This window comes from Spermophilus citellus (assembly GCF_964194105.1).
Source record: "Spermophilus citellus genome assembly, chromosome: 10".
Lineage (NCBI taxonomy): Eukaryota > Metazoa > Chordata > Mammalia > Rodentia > Sciuridae > Spermophilus > Spermophilus citellus.
Genome location: NC_138197.1, coordinates 30,908,678 through 30,926,729, shown reverse-complemented (window position 1 = coordinate 30,926,729; position 18,052 = coordinate 30,908,678). Strand labels below are relative to the sequence as shown.

At 47.5% G+C, this 18,052-nt stretch overlaps 1 protein-coding gene across 1 annotated transcript in view; it reads left to right on the top strand.

Annotated features, from left to right (window-relative positions):
• Positions 1-1,322: 1,322 nt before the first annotated feature.
• Positions 1,323-18,052, top strand: part of ANO2 (anoctamin 2) — a 347,356-nt gene continuing 330,626 nt past the window's right edge. Inside the window, exons 1-3 of the mRNA XM_081309365.1 lie at positions 1,323-1,450; positions 1,985-2,122; positions 2,654-2,980. Of these exons, the coding sequence (XP_081165491.1) occupies positions 2,102-2,122; positions 2,654-2,980 (348 nt within the window). The 5' untranslated portion in view covers positions 1,323-1,450; positions 1,985-2,101. The remainder of the gene's footprint in view (positions 1,451-1,984; positions 2,123-2,653; positions 2,981-18,052) is intronic.

Sequence of the window (18,052 nt, the reverse complement as noted above, 5' to 3'; positions counted from 1 at the left end):
AGCTGGATGTCTAAGGTGTTATTTTTGCTTGCATAGAGCTTAAAAAAGAAAATAGGAAGACTAATTATAATCACCACCACCTTTTATTGCCTGCTCAGAGGCTAATCGCTGTTCTGGATGCTTTTTTATTAAAGGTCATTTATTTTTATTTATTTATTTACTTATTTTTAATTGGTTCACACCATCTGTATGCTTTGAATGTATTCTTTTCTTTTTGTTCTCACTTGGATCCTGCAAGTTTGGGATTCTCATTTCACAGCTAAAGAGACAGGCTCAGAAGTCACAGTGCTACTGAATGGCAAAGCTGAGGTTTAAGGCCAGGTACAGTGGCATGCTGCTTTGCTTCAAAGTGTTTCTCAGACGTGGGACTAGATTGAGCCTGATCAACTCACGTCTCCTCTGTGCAAAGTGGAGCTGCAGTGTTTAATCTCTCATCCCCTCCATTTCTAACATTCCACAATTCTATCTCCTACAGGGGTCTTTTCCCTCCAGGAGGCAATATCAGGAATTTTCTGAAAAAGCCCTGTTCTCTCACTGTGGATTTTTGGAAGGCTTACTCAGGGAGGGCTGAGAAAGGACTGTGGGCCTCTGAGGTCTTAGCTTAGGCAGCAGCAGGTCCACGAGGACCCATCAAGAGTTGTGGAGGATGGCCCCCATCCAGAGGATGCCTCTGCCCCAAGTAGACCCACCCTTTGTGTGTCCTTGCTTTCTCCATGGGGGTGTGCTGCTGGCTTTGCTTTCCTGGGGTGAAGCCTTAAGGCCTAAGCCATTGTCATCGGTTCACACAGTGACCCCCTCCCCCGATACTGCCTGCCTGATACTGCCACCTCTCTCTTCTTGTCCCAGACAGTGGACACCATGGCCAACCCCCATGTTCCAAAGGAAAAATTAAGGACAGTGTCTCAGGGGTGGACTGCTTGCCTAACATGTGCCAGGCCCTGGGGTTCCATCCCTTTTGCGTGCACACTGCCCCCTGGTCCCCAGAGAAAGGCACAAGGCAAGAGATCATGATTGGAAGGATCTCCTGATGGCAGCTTGAGGCGTGTGTGTGTGTGTGTGTGTGTGTGTGTGTGTGTGTGTGTGTTTTCCTACTTCCTTTTACTCCTCTGTAACCAGTGTGAACTTGGTTCACTAAGGCTGTAAGAAAACATGAGCCATTTTCTTAGGGCCGTGGGTGGCTTTCCTCCTCAATGCCTCAGTTTCTCAATATCTTGCATTTCCCCTCGTCTGAAGTTGTTTTGTCTCTTTGTCTTTCCCTCTCACAGATCTCCCTCTGCTCCCTGGCTCTCCACGCAGGCTGAGCCCTCGGACAGGGGTCAGAGGGTGCCAGGGCCCCCCAAATGGACAGCAGTACCTCAAGGTGCCAGGTCCCCAGACCCAGAATCCACAGGGCAGTTCCAGCAGAGACTCTGGCCAGGGCTCTGGTGGAGAAAGCCCCCACAGCAGCTCTGTGAGTACTGGTAGTGGGCCCACCCCAACAGAGGCCCCAAGGGAGCTTCTCACCTGGGGGATCCTCCAGCTGGGGGCTGGTGTGTGTACCTGTGTGAGACCCTGGGCTTTTATTAGGGCCCTTTTCTCTTCTCCCTCTAAGTGAGGTAATTCCCAGCAACAGTGATTCTCTTGGTTAGGGGAGGGTCCAGAAAGGAGGTGTGGGAGGCCAGGTGATCCCACCTGTCAGTCTGCAGACACCCTGGCTCTCGTCCCATAGGCCCGAGGAACCTGTCTTCTCTGCCTCTGTGACTCTGAGCCTCTCCCCTGTGCCTGGCACTTCATCTGGTTGCCTGGGTGACCTCTCAGGTGGCTGCAGAGGCAGCTGGGTATCAAACCAGTAAAAAAACAGGGAAACACCCAAGGGAGGGAGGCAGGTCTCAGCCCTGCTCCGCCTTGTTCTCTCTCCTCCTCTTCTTTCCACCTCCCAGTCTGGAGTGGAAGAGAGAAGGAGCCAGTTCCTCCTGCTGCTGTCATTGGCTGCTGTCATTGACAGGGTCCTCACCAGTGACTGAAAAGGAGGAGGAAGAAGAGGATGTGGGCCTGTGAAGGGCAGAGTGTCGAGTGAATTCCTGTGGGGGGGCCAGGTGACTAGAAATTGGCCTTTGTTCCAATGGATCCAGAGAACCTGCCCGTGAGTATTCTGTGTGTGTGTGTGAATGCATGGAGTGTTTGCAGGCCAGTGTGCAGATCTGAAGGGAGGTAAGTGTGTGTGGGTGTGTCACAGTGCACGTGGAGGGGAGATGCATGTATTTGTAGATTCCTTTACATGTGTGCAGAAGTGGCAGTGCAGGAGGATGTGGATGGAGGTGACAGTGTGCACATGCAGGAGTGGGTGTGTGGGTGGGGGGGCAGTGTGGATGTGCTGGGGTCTGCTGCTGCTAGGTGTGCAGTCTGTGGAGGTGATATCTGTGTGCAAGGATGGTGGAGTGTGTGTGAAGCACTGATGTCCAGACTGTAGACGAGTGGGTGGAGGGCTGTGTGGGCTGTGTGACAGATGGACTCAGGCTGCTCTGTTCCTGCACTGGGGCGGCCAGGGCCTCTGGGATTGGAGGGATTTGCTTCCTAGTCTACTTCCATGTCCATGAGCACAAGGGTAGCTGTCTCCACACTCATCCCCTTACTCACTGGAACTCACAATCCCCGTCCTTTTGTCTCTGGCCAGGTTATCAATAACTACCTAGATGCCAACGAGCCTGTGTCTTCCGAGGCCCGTCTGAGCCGCATGCACTTCCACGACAACCAGAGGAAGGTGGACTATGTGCTTGCCTACCACTACCGGAAACGCGGGGCACACCTGGGCCAAGGCTCTCCTGGCCACTCTCTGGCAGTCATCTCCAATGGGGAGACAAACAAGGAACACCACGCTGGGGGCCCCGGTGACATTGAGCTGGGGCCACTCCATGCCCTGGAGGAGGAGAGGAGGGAGCAGCGGGAGGAGTTTGAGCACAACCTGATGGCTGCTGGGCTGGAGCTTGAGAAGGACTTGGAGGTGAGGCTGTCCAAGGCAAGAGCCTCGGGGCGGATGGGCTCTTGGTAGTCGGTGCCACCTGCAGGGAGCCTTGGCTTTGTCCTGGCAGATGGTACTTTCTTTCTTTTTTTTTTTTTTTCCTGGGAAACCCAGATTTTCTTGCCCAAGGTCTTAGTATTGCTGCCTAGGTGATTCCAGGTGGCAGTGGGATGGCCATGGTGTACCAGTCTCCTCCCTGGATTTGGCCTGGTTAGAGACTGAAGGCAAGACTCTGCTTCTGGAATCTCTCTCCTAAAGGCCTCATCTGGTAGCCCTCTCCATAATGTTTCCTTGGGATGAAGACCTGGTTTGCCTGCTGAACTTTGGGTCTAAATCCCTCTGTGGAGATAAAGGGATCTCCTTAACTAAGGAGAGTGTCAGTTCTGGCTCCCTGAAGGAGCTGTTGAGGGACATTCTGGGGAACTGATAGGACATATTTTACCGACTTGTAAGCTATGTATACATCACCTCTGGTCAGCAGACAGTCCAAGAGAATCCATGGAAATTCTTTCTCCCACATATACATTCTTCCTTCTTTCCATCTACCCATCCATCCATCCACTTGTCCATCCATTTATCCACACTGATGGTTTAAAAATGATCTGTCTTTGTTATTTCCTCCAAATCCCTCACTTACCTGTGTCACCGTCCCACACTCTATTCCTAGCCATCAGCCTTTTCTCAGTTGTGGCTAGGTTATCTTTGCCTTGTCTTTGTGCTGGGGGTCCCCTCTGTCCAGATCTGTGTATGCTCATCCTTCAGGTCTCAGCTCCAATCTTATCTCCTTCCAAACATCTTCCCTAAGTACCCCTGATGACATATCTTCACTCCTGTCATTTTTTGTCCCTTGCTCCTGCTTTATTTTTCTTCACCTCACTTATCCCTGCTATTTAGAGTAACATGATATCTCCCTCTCTCTCTCTCTCTCTCTCTCTCTCTCTCTCTCTCTCTCTCTCTCTCTCTCTCTCTCTCTCTCTCCCCACTAGCTCCATGAAAGCAGGGAAGCAGGGATCTTGTTTAGTTGGCTGCTACATCCCAGCACTTAAGACAGGGTCTGGCACATAGTAAGATGCTTAATAAATGTTAGTTGAGTGGCTTCTCTGAGTCTCAGTCCCCTTATCTGCAAAATAATGGATGCCTTGCTGAATGGTGGTTTTTACATCTCTCACCATTAGATGGGGCAATGAAAACATTTAGCCCAATGTCTTGTACATAGTAGGTACTCAATTGGTGCTCATTATAATTATTTTAAAAGGTATTATGCTTAAGGTTCAGCTGTCATTCTCATCTGAAATCTATTTGGTAAGATTCAAGTTAATACTATCCTCAGATTGGGAGGGACCCCCAGAGATCATTCCTTTCTTCCTCTGTCCCCTGGTGGATGTCATGCATCTGGGCTCATGTCCTTTTGGTGCCAACCTCTGTTGCTTATCCAGACCTCTCAGGTAGGAGATGCTCCTCTGGGGTTGGCATTCCCTCCAGTAGGCAGAGTGGGCTCTCTTGCTGTGGGGTTACTGATTTTCACTTTTTGAACCCAAAGCTATTTGGTGCCTCCATTTGGAGTTCTGGTGAGGTTTCTTCAAGGCAGTGGTATGTTCTGAGGGTCATGCAAAGAACTCTTGGCTCCCACCACCTCTGTGGGAGCTGCAATCTATCTGCCTATTGTGGGGTCTCAGGAAGTGGAGGTCAAGGCTTTGCTCGGGGCTCAGTTGGAAAATGGCATGTGTCATGCTCAAGAGGGTGGTCTCGGAGGGCTGATGATATATGTTCTGTCAGCCTCGGGACCTTGGCTAGGTTACATGATCCTTTTGAGTTGAAGTTTGCTTGTCTGTAAAGAGGGAATAATACATTCTTCACTGGGTTGTTAGGAAGCTGAGACAAGACAACTAAATAAAGTATTTAGATAACAAGGCAACTAGCTAAAATGTTTAGTAACAATGAGTCAGTGTTATTGTTAGAGTTGCCAGGTTTGGTGAATAAAAATGCATGGTGCCTAGTTAAATGTGAATTTCAGAACAACAAAGAATAACTTCTTGCAGAGTGCCGTGGTGCACGCCTGTAATCCCAGTGACTTGGGGCGCTGAGTCAGGAGGATCATGAGTTTGAAGCCAGCCTCAACAACAGCGAGATGCTGAGCAACTCAGTGACACCCTGTCTCTAAATAAAATACAAAATAGGGCTGGGGATGTGGCTCAGTGGTAGAGTGCCCCTGAGTTCAAATCCCTGGTGCCCCCGCCCCTCAAAAAAGAATAACTTCTTTAAGTTATTATGAGTATGCCCTATTCAATATGGGGGATATGTTTATACTACAAATTTAAAATTCAAATGGGTCTGTCCTGGTCCCTCTCACGATTTCTGCTAGCGTCTCTGTTCGTCTTCCCTGCTCTCTAGCATGTTTCACTTTGGCTGCTCCTGGATATTCCTGGCTTTGGCTGGGAATCGGGAGGGCACAGGGTAGCTCTGAGGCTGACTGTTGTTAGAGGGGGCATGTATCATGTCCTGGATTGTTGTTTCTCGTGTATGACCACTCAGGGCTCCTCCCTCCCAGTTCCCACCTCTGACTTCAAGGCCCACTTAAACTCTTCTCCTTTATGAGGATTCCAGGTTGTGCAGTCTCCCCAGGCCCCTCATCATAATTATTATGATGGTAGTGGAACCTCACAGTGAAGAGTTAATTGTCCTTCTTGACCATGGCACATTATTATTGCTGATCTGCAGAGGAACTGCATATTTCTGTAACATTCCCCTTACTCTTTGCTGCCCACTCCCTCCACAGGCAATCATTCCAGTGCATCGTGGTTCTGGAAAATGTATAGCACTGTTATTGCTGTATGCAATTTTGTTTTTCATTTTAAAAATAGACATTATTACTTTGAATAGTTTTATTTTTACAGAAGAAAAGAAATAGTACAGAGAGTTCCTATACACCTACCTGGTACCCAGTTTCCTCTCTTATTAGCATCTTACATTTATTTGTATGGATCATTTGTTACAATTAATGAACCATTATAATTAATACATTATAATTAACTAACATCCATGCTTCATGCATATTGCTTTAGCTTCTTATTTTTATTTATTTATTTTGTGGTATCGGGAATTGAACCCAGAGGCCCTCTATCACTGAACCTGCAACCCCTATTTATTTTTGAGGCAGGATCCCCCTTAGTTGCTGAGACTAGCCTTGAACTTGCAATCCTTCAGCCTCAGACTCCTGAGTTGCTGGGATTACACCATGCCTGGCTCCTTAGTTTTAAAACTCTCCTCTATTCTAGAATGCCAGCTGGGACACTTCATTACACTTAGCAGTCATGTTCTCTTAGGCTCCTTTTGGTGGTGACAGTTTCTCAGAACTGTATGTATTTTAAATTTACATAAAAGCACTCTGTTTTATAGCTTATTGTTTCCTTTTTCCTCTCAGCACTGTGATTTTCAGACACTTCACATTCTGCATGTACGTCCCATCCATTATCTCTAATGGGAAAGCAGTTTGCAGCCACCGGAGTTTACTGAGTCATTTCCTAATAGTAAAGGGAGCTTAGGTGGGCCAACCCAAACAGGGCTGAAAATAGATTGTCACCTCCTTCAGGACTGGCATTCCATGATTTTCTTGGTCTCCCTCCCTTCCTCAGCACCATCTTTGTGCCAAACACTGTTTGGGGATCCATCAGCTGGGGCCTGTGAAGTTCTGAACAATTCTTCTCCATGTCAACGTGGTTGGCCTTGGCCTTGAGCAGCGGTGGGGGCATGGGAGGGAGACTTTGCCTGACTGCAGCTGGCAACAGTTGATGAGCAGGTGCAGCCCTACCTGCTCAGCTGGGACTCCCCACCTTTTGGGCGGGGCTGTCTTAGGCTCTGATTTCATTTTGACTTTAAAGTAAATGGAGAGGAAATGGGTCTCTGTCAGAGACACATTAAAAATTATTCACTTAGACTTTCAGGTCAAAATAATTTGTACCCACCAAACTTTGAATTTCAGAATTCATTTCCAACCCTGGTTGATATCTGGGCAAGTTTTTGACAGGCGGACAATTGGTGTGTACTTTCCTTTGGTGTTTTAGTTTTTCATTCTTTGTGCATATTTCCACGTATTGATATTGTCTGCCTTCATATTTTAAAGATGTTTCTGTATTTTATCAGATGACTGTGCTACAATGTGCCTCTATATTTTCTTAGTTTTGACCATTTGATTGGAATTTCATTGGAGACATCCCTGGAAATGCTTATGAGTGACAAAGACACTTGAACCCTTACTTACTACCAATTCATATAATTGAGGGCCATCTCTTTGGAGATAGGAAGCCCTTCCAAATGGGAGGCCAGTTTAAGCAACTAAGGAGGTGTAGTTAGGCTTGAACTTCCAGAGTGAGTCTGCTCTTGTCCTGCTGGGGCTATAGAGAGGGTGAGCTGAATGGGCCTCTTGTGACAGCTCTGGGAGGTCTGACCTTCCCACCTCCTCCCACTATCTTCCAAACCTCCTGCCTTGACCCAAAGAGCCAGCAGGACAGAGACAGAGGCTCAGATGCATGGGTACCACCTGGGGTGGGGGGAACCCCAGAGCAAGGCACAGTGCCATGCATGTGGGAGGCCAGGAGAGGTGTTTGTGCACTTTGAGGCATGAACTTCCCCTGCCCTTAGGCCCTAGAATTCCAGCAGGCATGGCTGGCAATTCCAACTTTGCGGGCAGTAAGGTCTTTGATACTGGGAATGGAGGAAAGAGCATTGAAAAGGAGGCCAGGTGCGCACCTGTTCAGGGTTAGTGTTCCTGGGATTTGGGCGTTAGAGAACTGACGGCAGAAGCTGGCATCGTGTGGTGTGGTCTGGCATCTGCAGCAGGCACATGGGTTATTTCAGCAGGTTCAGGCATAGAGAGGACAATGTGCCAGCTGGGAGGCTCCAGGGCTACACTCCATTCAAGAGGCTAAGCTCTCCTTCCCCACTTGGAGTCAGGTGGGAAGCCAGGAGGGACCCAAATCCTTCTCTCAGCAGAAAGGAAACCCCTCCCCCAAATCATAGACTGTCTCTAACACCTGATCCTGACCCTGTGGGCCTGGCAGAGCCTGGGCATCTCTCACCTCAACCCAAATCACTGCACTGAGTCCAAGGAATGCATCTCACTTTCTTAAAACCAGCAGCCTCTGTTTCTCGACCTCTGTCATCACCCCCATTCTCACCTCCTTTCCAGGAACACTTTTCTACACCTGATTAAACAGCTGATAGGACCATCTGTCCTCTAGGGTCTTTGGAATGAGGTGGTAGTAACTTTGGGAAATTCTCTGTCTTCAGAGTTTTGTTGTGGTTTATATGTGAATTGCCCCCCAAAAGCTCCTGTGTGAGATAATGCAAAAAGGTTCAGAGGTGAAATGATTGGGTTATGAAAGCCTTAACCCAATCAGTGAATTAATCACACGACGAGATTAATTGAGTGGTGAGTGAAGGTGGGTGGGATGTGGCTGGAGGCAGTGGGTCATTGGGGGCATGCCTTTGGGGTATATATTTATATTTGGCAAGGGGAGAGCTCTCGCTCTGCTTTCTGATCAACATGTGAGCTGTTTCCTTCCATCACGCTCTTCTGCCGTGATGTTCAGACTCACCTCCAGTCTCAAGAAATGAGGCCAGCTGTCTATGGACTGAGACCTCTGAAACCTCCTTTGTGATTGTTCTGGGTGGGTCCTTTACTCACAGCAGTGAAAAAGGCGACTAAAACAAGTTTAATGTGTGGTTTTAAGGACGGAAATTGACTTTACTATCTTCTGTGTGCTTCCTAAGGCACATTTTTGCTATTTCTTGGATTTGATCAATTAGTCTTCACGCGTATCCTACACGTAGGTGTTATTACAGTCTTTTTAAGGAGATGAGGCTCAGAGAGGCTAAGTGACTTGGCCAAGGTAACATTGCTACTAAGTTATCCATCTGAGATTTGAATCTCATCTGAGCTTCAGACCTCCTCGGATTTTTCTCGTCCCAGGGAGAGTTGCTAGGCCCTTTGTAGGAGTTTCCTATTTCTCCCTCCCCCAAATCCACAGAGGTTCTCTTCAGGGGCCAGGAGCTATTTTTCCAAAGGAGGAGATATGAGATACCTTGCCCTCCCTTTCCAGAGAAGCGTATAGTGCCAGAGCAGTGAACTACCAGACCCTGGGCTTTTTGCCCTTGGAGGTTGCTGTGGCCTCTCAGAAGCACCAGGCCAACCTCGGCACATCTCCCCTTATGTGGTATAATAAACAGCTTCCTGGGTGCAGTCCTTAGAGTTGCCTCTGTCTCTCAGGTTCTTATAGAGCTCATATCTAACCAGCTCCTCCTCTTAGAATGCCCAATTCTTGCTTTGACTTTGCTTTTCTAGAGGAAACTAGGACTTCGAATCCTTAGCAAAACCTGATGTTCTGTCTTTTAGGGTGACAGTATCCTCTGGAGTCTTCAAGCCCATTGTTTTGCCTGGGGCATCCACAGAAAGCAGACCATTGGGTGCTGGAGTGAGGGCAGTGGTATATTTCTATGGGTTGGACGTCCCGAGGCCTGCGTTGATGCCATATAAAATCAGTCTATCGCTCCTCAGGAGTGGGGTGGAGGGGCCATAGTAAAGGCAGGGGAAGTGATACGTGAGTTTACAATGATGCCAAGTCCACACTGCTCCTTGGTGATGGCTGCTGCACTATTGTGAGTGTGGTTAGCAGCCACACTGCTGTTAACATGCCCTAATGACTAGGGAAAACGTGATGATTTCCCTCTGGTCTTGGATGTGTTCCTGTCCCACTAACCTCCCTCCCCCAAGCAGCATCTAGAGCCTTGGGCTTCTCAACTGTCTCTTTTCTATCCCAAGGGAGCTTCAATAACACAACAAAGACAGCCCCTGTAGCCCTGCCCTTGGGACCACAGAGCTGAGAGCTGAGCCACAGGTGGACAGGCAGGATCAGGTTTCAGAGGGCAGGACTGGGGCAGCCTGGGGTGGGAGGCAGGAGAAAGGAAGGAAGGGGTCCAGTCCCCCAAACCTGGTTAAGTATCTATTTCCTTTTCTAATGAGATGATGATGATGATGACGATGATGATGATGATGATGATGATATAAACAAGCATTCCATCTTCTCATTTGTTCACTTTAGCAAATCCACTGAGGTAAGTAGAGCAGCTATTGACCCTTCCCATGGACTAGGGGACAGGGAAGTACTTTATCCAGCTGGAGAATAGCGTGGCTGGGCCTTGAAACCAGCTCTTCCAATTCCTACTCCTCATATTTTCTTAAAATAACTTACCTGAGGGGTGTTTGGCCTATCCACTCACTCCACCTTGGAGATAAATGAGCATTGTCCAAAAATTGAATGGAATTGGGCAGTGGGTCTAGTCAAGAAAAGCAGGCAAAGAGAGGCAGGGTGGGTCCCTTTTCAAGTCCTTTATGTCTATCATCTTTCATTTATGGATGGGCATTTCTGGTGGTCTGCAGGATCCCTCAAAAGGGGATAAAAGGAAGTTTCTGGGCTTTGATTTGCCATGTCCCATCCTGTGATCCCAGAGGGCATAGATCAGTGAAGTCACAATTGTCCTTGCTAAGGGACCTGGCCTGGGTCCCATCTCTACTGGCTGTGTGTTTTTCTGATTTTCCTCTGTTACCAGGGTCTTTCTGGTAACAGATACATGATATGTATGAGAAAATTGGATCATAGAGCCCTAGAGTTGTAAGGTTTGAGGTAATTTTTTTTTTCAATTCCATCTGAGAGTGGGAACTGAAATCCAGAGAGAAGATATGACTTGCACGTGGTCATGGTGGTGCTAGTTAATACCTTAATCAAATTAACCATTGATGATAGGAAGCCTATGTAAGCACATTAGTCAAGGGAGTTAACTTCCTTCTATTAGGTCGGTCTTCCTTGTAGCTCAGTTATTACCTTCCTGCAAAGCTGGTATCCCCTGGTGTTCCTGCTATGACCACACTGGGTGTTGGTGACTGGGACCTGTTCTTGCCTTAACTATGTGCTGTGCTGATTGTCAGATATCCTGAGTATCATTCCTGTTCCCACATGCATTTACAGCAGCCTCTGTAGTTGGTGAAGAGAGACTTGGGAACAGTTGGTCTCAGTCCTGTCAATCATTCTTCTTCATGGCATTACTGGATGTTTTGGGCTCTGAGACACACATCTAGAAAGAAGTCCCGCTTTGTCACCTGAAAATTCCAGGTCTTTGAGGCTTCTTGGGCGGTCGTTACAATGGCAAAGGGAACGGGAAAGCGCTACCAGGAGGAACCTGCCAGGCTCTTTCTCAGGCTTGCTTTCTTCTGCTTTAGTGATTTATGGAGCACCTCTTAGGTGCCAGGGGATGGGCTGGGAGATGACACAGAAGTGAAAAGAGACATGGTCCCTGTCTTCAAGGGGACGCAGAATTGATAGGGGAGAATCACATGATGAGGTCTAAGTGCTGTGGAGAGAATCCTGGGGTTGTGTGTGGGGGTGTGTGACTCGAGGAAGTCTTGACCCTGCCTTAGAGCTGTTGGCTAAATCACCTTCCTTGTCCCTACCCCAGATGCTGGGGGTCCCCGCAGAGGGGAATGGACTGTGTTCCCTGCCCTTATCTGATCACTATCAGCATGCTGAGATGCCAGTGTGGACCATGCACGTTTAGAGGGTTTAGCCGAAGTGTTTGTGGGGTGTGGCAGAGTCTTTGGCCCTTTGTGGTGTGAAGATAAACACGTTGGATCTATTCGGTGCTTGATAGATGTCGAAGGTGGTGCTTGGGGCTGCTTCAGCCCTAAGTGCCCCCTCACTGCAGGAAAGGTCTCATTGCTACCCCTGCTCATCTTGTCACTAATGACCCTGGGACCAATGTGGCAGCAACAGGGCTTCTTAACTCTTAATGATTTTTGTAAATAGAATTCAGGGGTAGAATTCATAAACTTGGATGGTAGGAAACTGCATCTTTATTTTCATTGACACTTAACTAAGATTTAGCAGTTATCACAAATGAGGATGTAGACAAAATCCTATAGTACTTCAAGTTTCTGTGATTTTGTCACCTATGGAAGTGATATGTAGATTTGTCATATTGTAGTCATTGCACATACCTTCAAAAACATTTACATTCTCCTCTACTTTCAAATTAGGACACTTTTTAGATTTGCTGCTAGGTCTTATTATTTAATGCACTGATATTAAGAAGTAAGCATATTACTCTATCACAAATTTGTTAAAATTTTTGATAAGTACGGATTTTGTTTTGTTAGCTTTCATGGCCATTTTATACATTTAAAGGCTTTCTGAGAAGTGGTCCATGTGTTCCATCTGTCTGTCCTAGGGTTCCATGGCTCAAAAATAGAGACCCTTGATCATATCTCGCAAAACCTAGGAGAGGCCTCAGACAGTGGGTGGCAGTCTTGCCTGGCTGCCTGTGAAGAGAGACCAGATGGGGACAACCCCAGCTGCTGTCTGGGAACTGCCTGGCTCAGAGAAGGCTCCTGAGTTGTCTCTCTGCAGGTGTTTGGTTTGTGGGTCACTTGGCATCAGCTGAGCTTCTACTCACTACAGCTGCCACACTGGGCCAGCGTGACTATATGCACTTGGAAACTTGTGGTTTGGTCCTTGCTATGACTAGACCCAATCTGAGAGTGAGCTGAGCACTGGATATGCAGGTTCCAGGTTCTGCTTTGCCACCTCCTGGCTTCTTTCTGGATCTTGAGTTTCCATCTGAAAAAGGAGAAAGTTGGGCAGAAATCAAGGACTCTCGAACTGTGAATCTGACAGTCTTGGACTGAGGTAGCCTATACCAAAATTTAAAAAAAAAGAAAAGATAGGTTTTCCTAATTTATTAAATAATGATATTAATAAAGATAACTTCCTTAATTGAAGTTTGTTCTTACATATCTTTTTGTTAAAACTTTGGAAGCTATTACTCCTTGTCTGCCAGTAAGTACTTGTAGAGGGGAAGAAGGAGAGTGGAGAAGGGAAAGAACATTCATAGAAAAGATGTGGAATTGGCTGATTATGTTTAACTTCACAACTCAGTTCAGGTTGTGATTTTTTTTTTTTTTTGGATCACTTATAGATTTCTCTAAGTTGTTTCTTGTTTGAATGTTGGAATTAATCATATTGGTATTTTAAGGCTCTTTGTAAAGGGTTTAGTGAGGAACACCATGGCCTGTGGGTGTCCTGCCATCTTCTGTGTGTCTCCAAGGCCCCTTGCTCTGCCCTTCTGTGACCTACAGCACTGAACGATGCATGCTGTTTGAAAGGCTGACTCCTGTTCTAGATGAACAAAGGGGCAAATGGATTGGAAGGTTGCTGTGGAGTGACATTATCTCCAGGGGCGATAATGCTTCTGTTTACATCCAGGCCACCAACACAAGCTATGGGTCACCTCATGTACTCCAGCCTTCCCTTGTCTGTGTACTGTGATTGTAAGAGAAAACAAACTGATGTTAAAATGGAGGTAAAAGGAAGAAAGCAGGCAGAGTCAGCCACATCACTGTGTACAGAACATAGCAGGTGCACTTTGGAGAACTTGCCTTCCCTCCTCCCTCTTGAATTGCCCAGGGATTCAGCTAAAATCAGAGGATATACCTGGGCATGGTGGTGCACGCCTGTAATCCAGGCAGCTTGTGAGGCTGAGACAGGTGGATCAATCGCAAGTTCAAAGCCAGCCTCAGCAACTTAGAGAGACCCTAAGCAATTTATTGAGACCGTGTCTCAAAATAAAAAATAAAAAGGGCTGAGGATGTGGCTCAGTGGTTAAGTGCTCCTGGGTTCAATCCCCGCTACCAATAAATAAATAAATAAAAATTAAAATAAAATCAGAGGATATGTAAATCTTCCCAGCAAGATTGATAGACATTGTCATTCATGGCTCTTAGAGAATCCTGCACATTCTGATGCCTCCCAGAACGTGAACCCCAGTCCTGGGGCGTTGCTGGTTTGGCAGTTTCATCTGCTATGTTCCACTCTGATGTGGCCAGCAGCTGGACTCTCTATCCAGCCCAGCTGTCCAGGGGTCAGAGTCAGGTCTGGACCAGGTGATCGCTGGGTTTCCACTGAGGAATGGATTATTCTCTGGTGTCAAGGGCTGTGGTCTGTCTGGCTGAGGCTATTTCTGTCCAAGCTGTGTTCCTTCCTTCTGTCAGAGCTCTTGCAGCCCAGGGAACTTACACTTAGCTCATCCACAGGCCTTTGTGGGGTCGAGGTGGCTCAGGCCTCAGAGAAGGCCTATGGGGTTTAGCACCTTTTCAGGAATAGGAAGTCAGGGGTGGGATTTGATCCGTGTGCTGTTCTGTTGTTTTGTTTTCTGTTGTCAGATGCAAACCCAGGGGCCCCCAAAGGCTTCAGAACAGAAACCCCGGGGCCCTTGGAGTTTGCATGGGTTTGTTGCTGGCTCCCTGAACTCACTGCCCATCCGTGGTTACAGTGTTGTGTGTGTTGCTATGTACTGTTCTCACTCTGCACTGTGGAGTTGGGAAGGACGCGCCCAGACCACGGCCTGTGAGTAGGGTCTGGGTGTCCCAGCTGTGCTGCGGAAGATTCAAGAATGAGTGGTTATTTTGGGAGGTGACTTCTGCTCTTCCACACCTGGACTTCTCCAGCAGTGTGACACAGTAGGAAGAACTTCAGGTGTGGAGAGTGAAGAGCTGGCTTCTTGGATGTCTTTGTGTAAGGTTCTTAGCAATGCTGGGTACATTTTCTTACCTGAGATCATCAACTATAAAGTGTCATAAAATAGACCCAAGTTGTTCTCCTTTGTGCTTTAATTTTCCATTTTTCCACCCTAGGAGCTGAGTTGACTTTTCTTCATTTTCAGAATGAATGAAACTGTCTAATGAATAGATTAGGCATCCCCAAAGGAGGAGGCACACCATCCAGTTGGGAAACAAGAGACACACCATCAGAGAGTTAACTATTCAAGACACATATTCTAATTGCTTCTTTCTCTGTTTCCTGAGCAAAAGGATCTACAATTTTCAGCAATTTGGAACCCATCATTCTGATTTTGGATATCGCTGCTTACCAGTGTCAGGATTTTAGGCATAGCCATTTTCTACTATCTGTACCATTACTTGATGAATACTTTTGTTAATTTGGCTCACTTTTGAAACAAATTTGTTTTGAAAGGGAATATTGTGTCTATCAGAAATGGAAAACCCACAGTGACTGAGCCAGGAGGATGGCAAGTTCAAAGCCAACCACAGCAACTTAGAGAGGCCCTAAGCAACTCAGTAAGACCCTGTCTCAAACAAAAAAATTAAAAGGGCTGAGGTTGTGGCTCAATGGTTAAGCACCTCTGGGTTCAATTCTGAGTACTTTAAAAAAACAAACAGACAATGAGGAACCCATATCACTGGATAATAAGTAGACAATGACTACAAAATAAACACAACAGAGGCAAAATGACATTACTGATTTCTAGCTGTAGAGGGTCTGAGGCTGGAGCCTGTTCACTCTTTGTTAAGGAGCTTAGCTAATGTCAGAGGTTAGAGGCCTTGCCATCAAACTGAAACTCAATCTTTGCAGGATAATTGGAAAGAGACTTTCTCATGATTTTATTAGTAACATTTGATACTATGTTGTACCTGTCCATAATCTTTTGCCCTTATTTCACGCTGGGCAACCTTCCCAAAATGCTTAGGACCGCATCTCTAGCCATGCTTGTCCCTGGATAGACTGAAGACTCTGAAGATAGGGGTTATATTGTATTCATTTTGGGGGACAGTGTTTGACACATAATAAATACTCGATATTATCGAATCGATGCAAACATAACCTCTAGCAAAGACAGTACATTGCGGAGTTGTTCCGGAAGGAGGAGGTCCCAGGTGTGGGGGTTGGTGGGAATGCTTTCCAAAGGAAAGGGAGCCCCTCTTATCTTTTCCCCAGCCCTGCTCAGCAGGTTGCTCCCGTCTCTCAGCGCACACCCTCTCCTAGTCCTACTTCTTCAGTAGCAGCACTGCCCTGGTTCTCGTATCTCCTTTTCCAATCAGGGGACAAAATACCATAACAATTTGGAGCCTCTGCAGCCCCCGTACAGCCGCCCACTGGAGGAGAGGGCTGGCGGCAGCAAAACGGAACCAGAGGTGTGACAAAGGACGGGGGAAGACAGAAGAGAGGAGGAAAAGGGCTGGTGGTCAGGAGACCTGTGGGTAAACTGAGCCCCAGCACAGGTTGTCCTCTGGTCCAATGTTGCAGAGATGTGGTGACCTGCTGGGGTCACCAAAGTCTAGCACTGAGGGTCGTTAGCGGGTTCTTCTTTGTCTTCCTACCCTTCCTTTCTCTCCAGGTCTCTCCTTCCCTGTTTACCTAATTCCGTGGGGCATGATGGTGACTGTTGTCATGGCTTTGATGATGGCAGTGTTCACGTCAGTCCAGTCTCCTTGATCTGATTATAAAATGCTTCAGCAAAAAAAAACCTCAGACACTGTTTCCCATGGACTTGTGTCAGGAGCGGTCTCCACCTCCCCTGGCTTGTCCTCAGGGGTTCTCTGGCAGGGGGACTCCACTTCCTCCAGACAGAAGAGTTCTGAACTGGAGAGTGTTCTCTACTAAACCTTCTCGCTTGTTCCCTCTGTTATGCCCACCTTCACTCCAGTCAGACTCGATGGGAGATTGTGGGGTGAGGAGCTGCTGGATCTCTGCAAATAGCTTCTAGTCACCCACAGGCTCAAACTGCTCAGGACTACCCCTGAGACAACTGTGTGGACCTGGAGCCAGTTAGCAGGGATGAGAGGCAGCCAGTGTTCCCAGGAGGGCGAGGCTGGGGACCACACTGCAAGCCATGAGAGATCACCCAGTGCTGTGAAGTGTCAGGGCCGTGTGGTGCCCAGAGTCTCCTTGGGCCTCTGGCAGGGAGGACAAAATAGCCAGTGTGGAATGTCAACCCACTGGGAGCAGGGCTGGGATGATCCTTGGAAGTGTGTCCTGCTTAGTCCTGCCCTTGAGCATCAGGAGAGAGGATGGTGGGGCCGAGACATTTGTCCTGGGCATGCTCAGCCTCCCTCTTCTGCGCTCCCCTCCTCCTTCCAGGGCACGCTCAGGTCCTCCTTCAGACTCCTTAGTCTGGCCCTGTTGCTACAGCTGCATTTCCAATAGGGATCAAAGCTTTCAGTATATGGTGTATCAGGCATCGACAGGTGGAGGAGAGTCCTGGAAACCATACCATGTTGACCGGCTCTTCCCTTTTGCAAGGGTCATGGCCCTTGAGAGCACCCCCCCCCATCCTTTATCTCCATAAACCGCTTACATTGCACCTAATGCCGTATCAACCTGGCAGCATTTAGCATGGAACACCCCTTAAGTGCAGAGAGGCTCATGTGAGCCCTGGGATGAAGGAGAGGATGATCACATCGAGGGCATATTCGGGGATGTCAGTGTTGAAAGAAGAAAACAGGTGGCAGGGAATTGCTGGGGGGTCATGCAAGATGGCCCACGTAAACAAGCAGGTTTCCTCCATGTAGGGGCTGATTACGGAGGGCAAGTGCTTAATCTACCCCTCGTTTCTTGCATTCTGGGTCATTCCCTCCTGCTGCTAGGAAGCTAATTCAGTCATTAATCCGAGCCTAAGCCAGGTGGAGTTACACAGATATGCTGGGATCTCCCTTCCCCAAATGCAGAATGTAATTCCCTCCAGGCTGTGGCTTATCTGTACTGTCACCTCTATGGTTTTGGGTAATTGCAAATTGTGTGTATAGACCTTGGCATTTGTATGCATATATCCATATCTGGATGTGTATCTGTCTCTATACACATCTTAACTATCTTGCTGTAATGACTAAAACCATGGATGGTGGAGTGAGGGAGGGTTTCCAAAGGAGAAAGTTCTGATTGAAAACCCCATTTGAATGCTGGATTGAATCTGAATCCTAGCTCAGCCAGTAAGTGATGCAAACCTTTGTACAAACTGTAGCATGTCTCAGATCACTTCAGTTTTCTTATCTGTAAAAAATAACGAGGTTGGGTTGTTTTGAAGAAGACTGGCACATCACACAGAGGGAGCTTAATATTTGCTAAGGAAACAAATGATGAAGTGAGATAATGCTTGTCACAGTGCCCACTGGGGTATGTTAGAAGCTAGTTCCTTCATCTCACACCCAAAGCC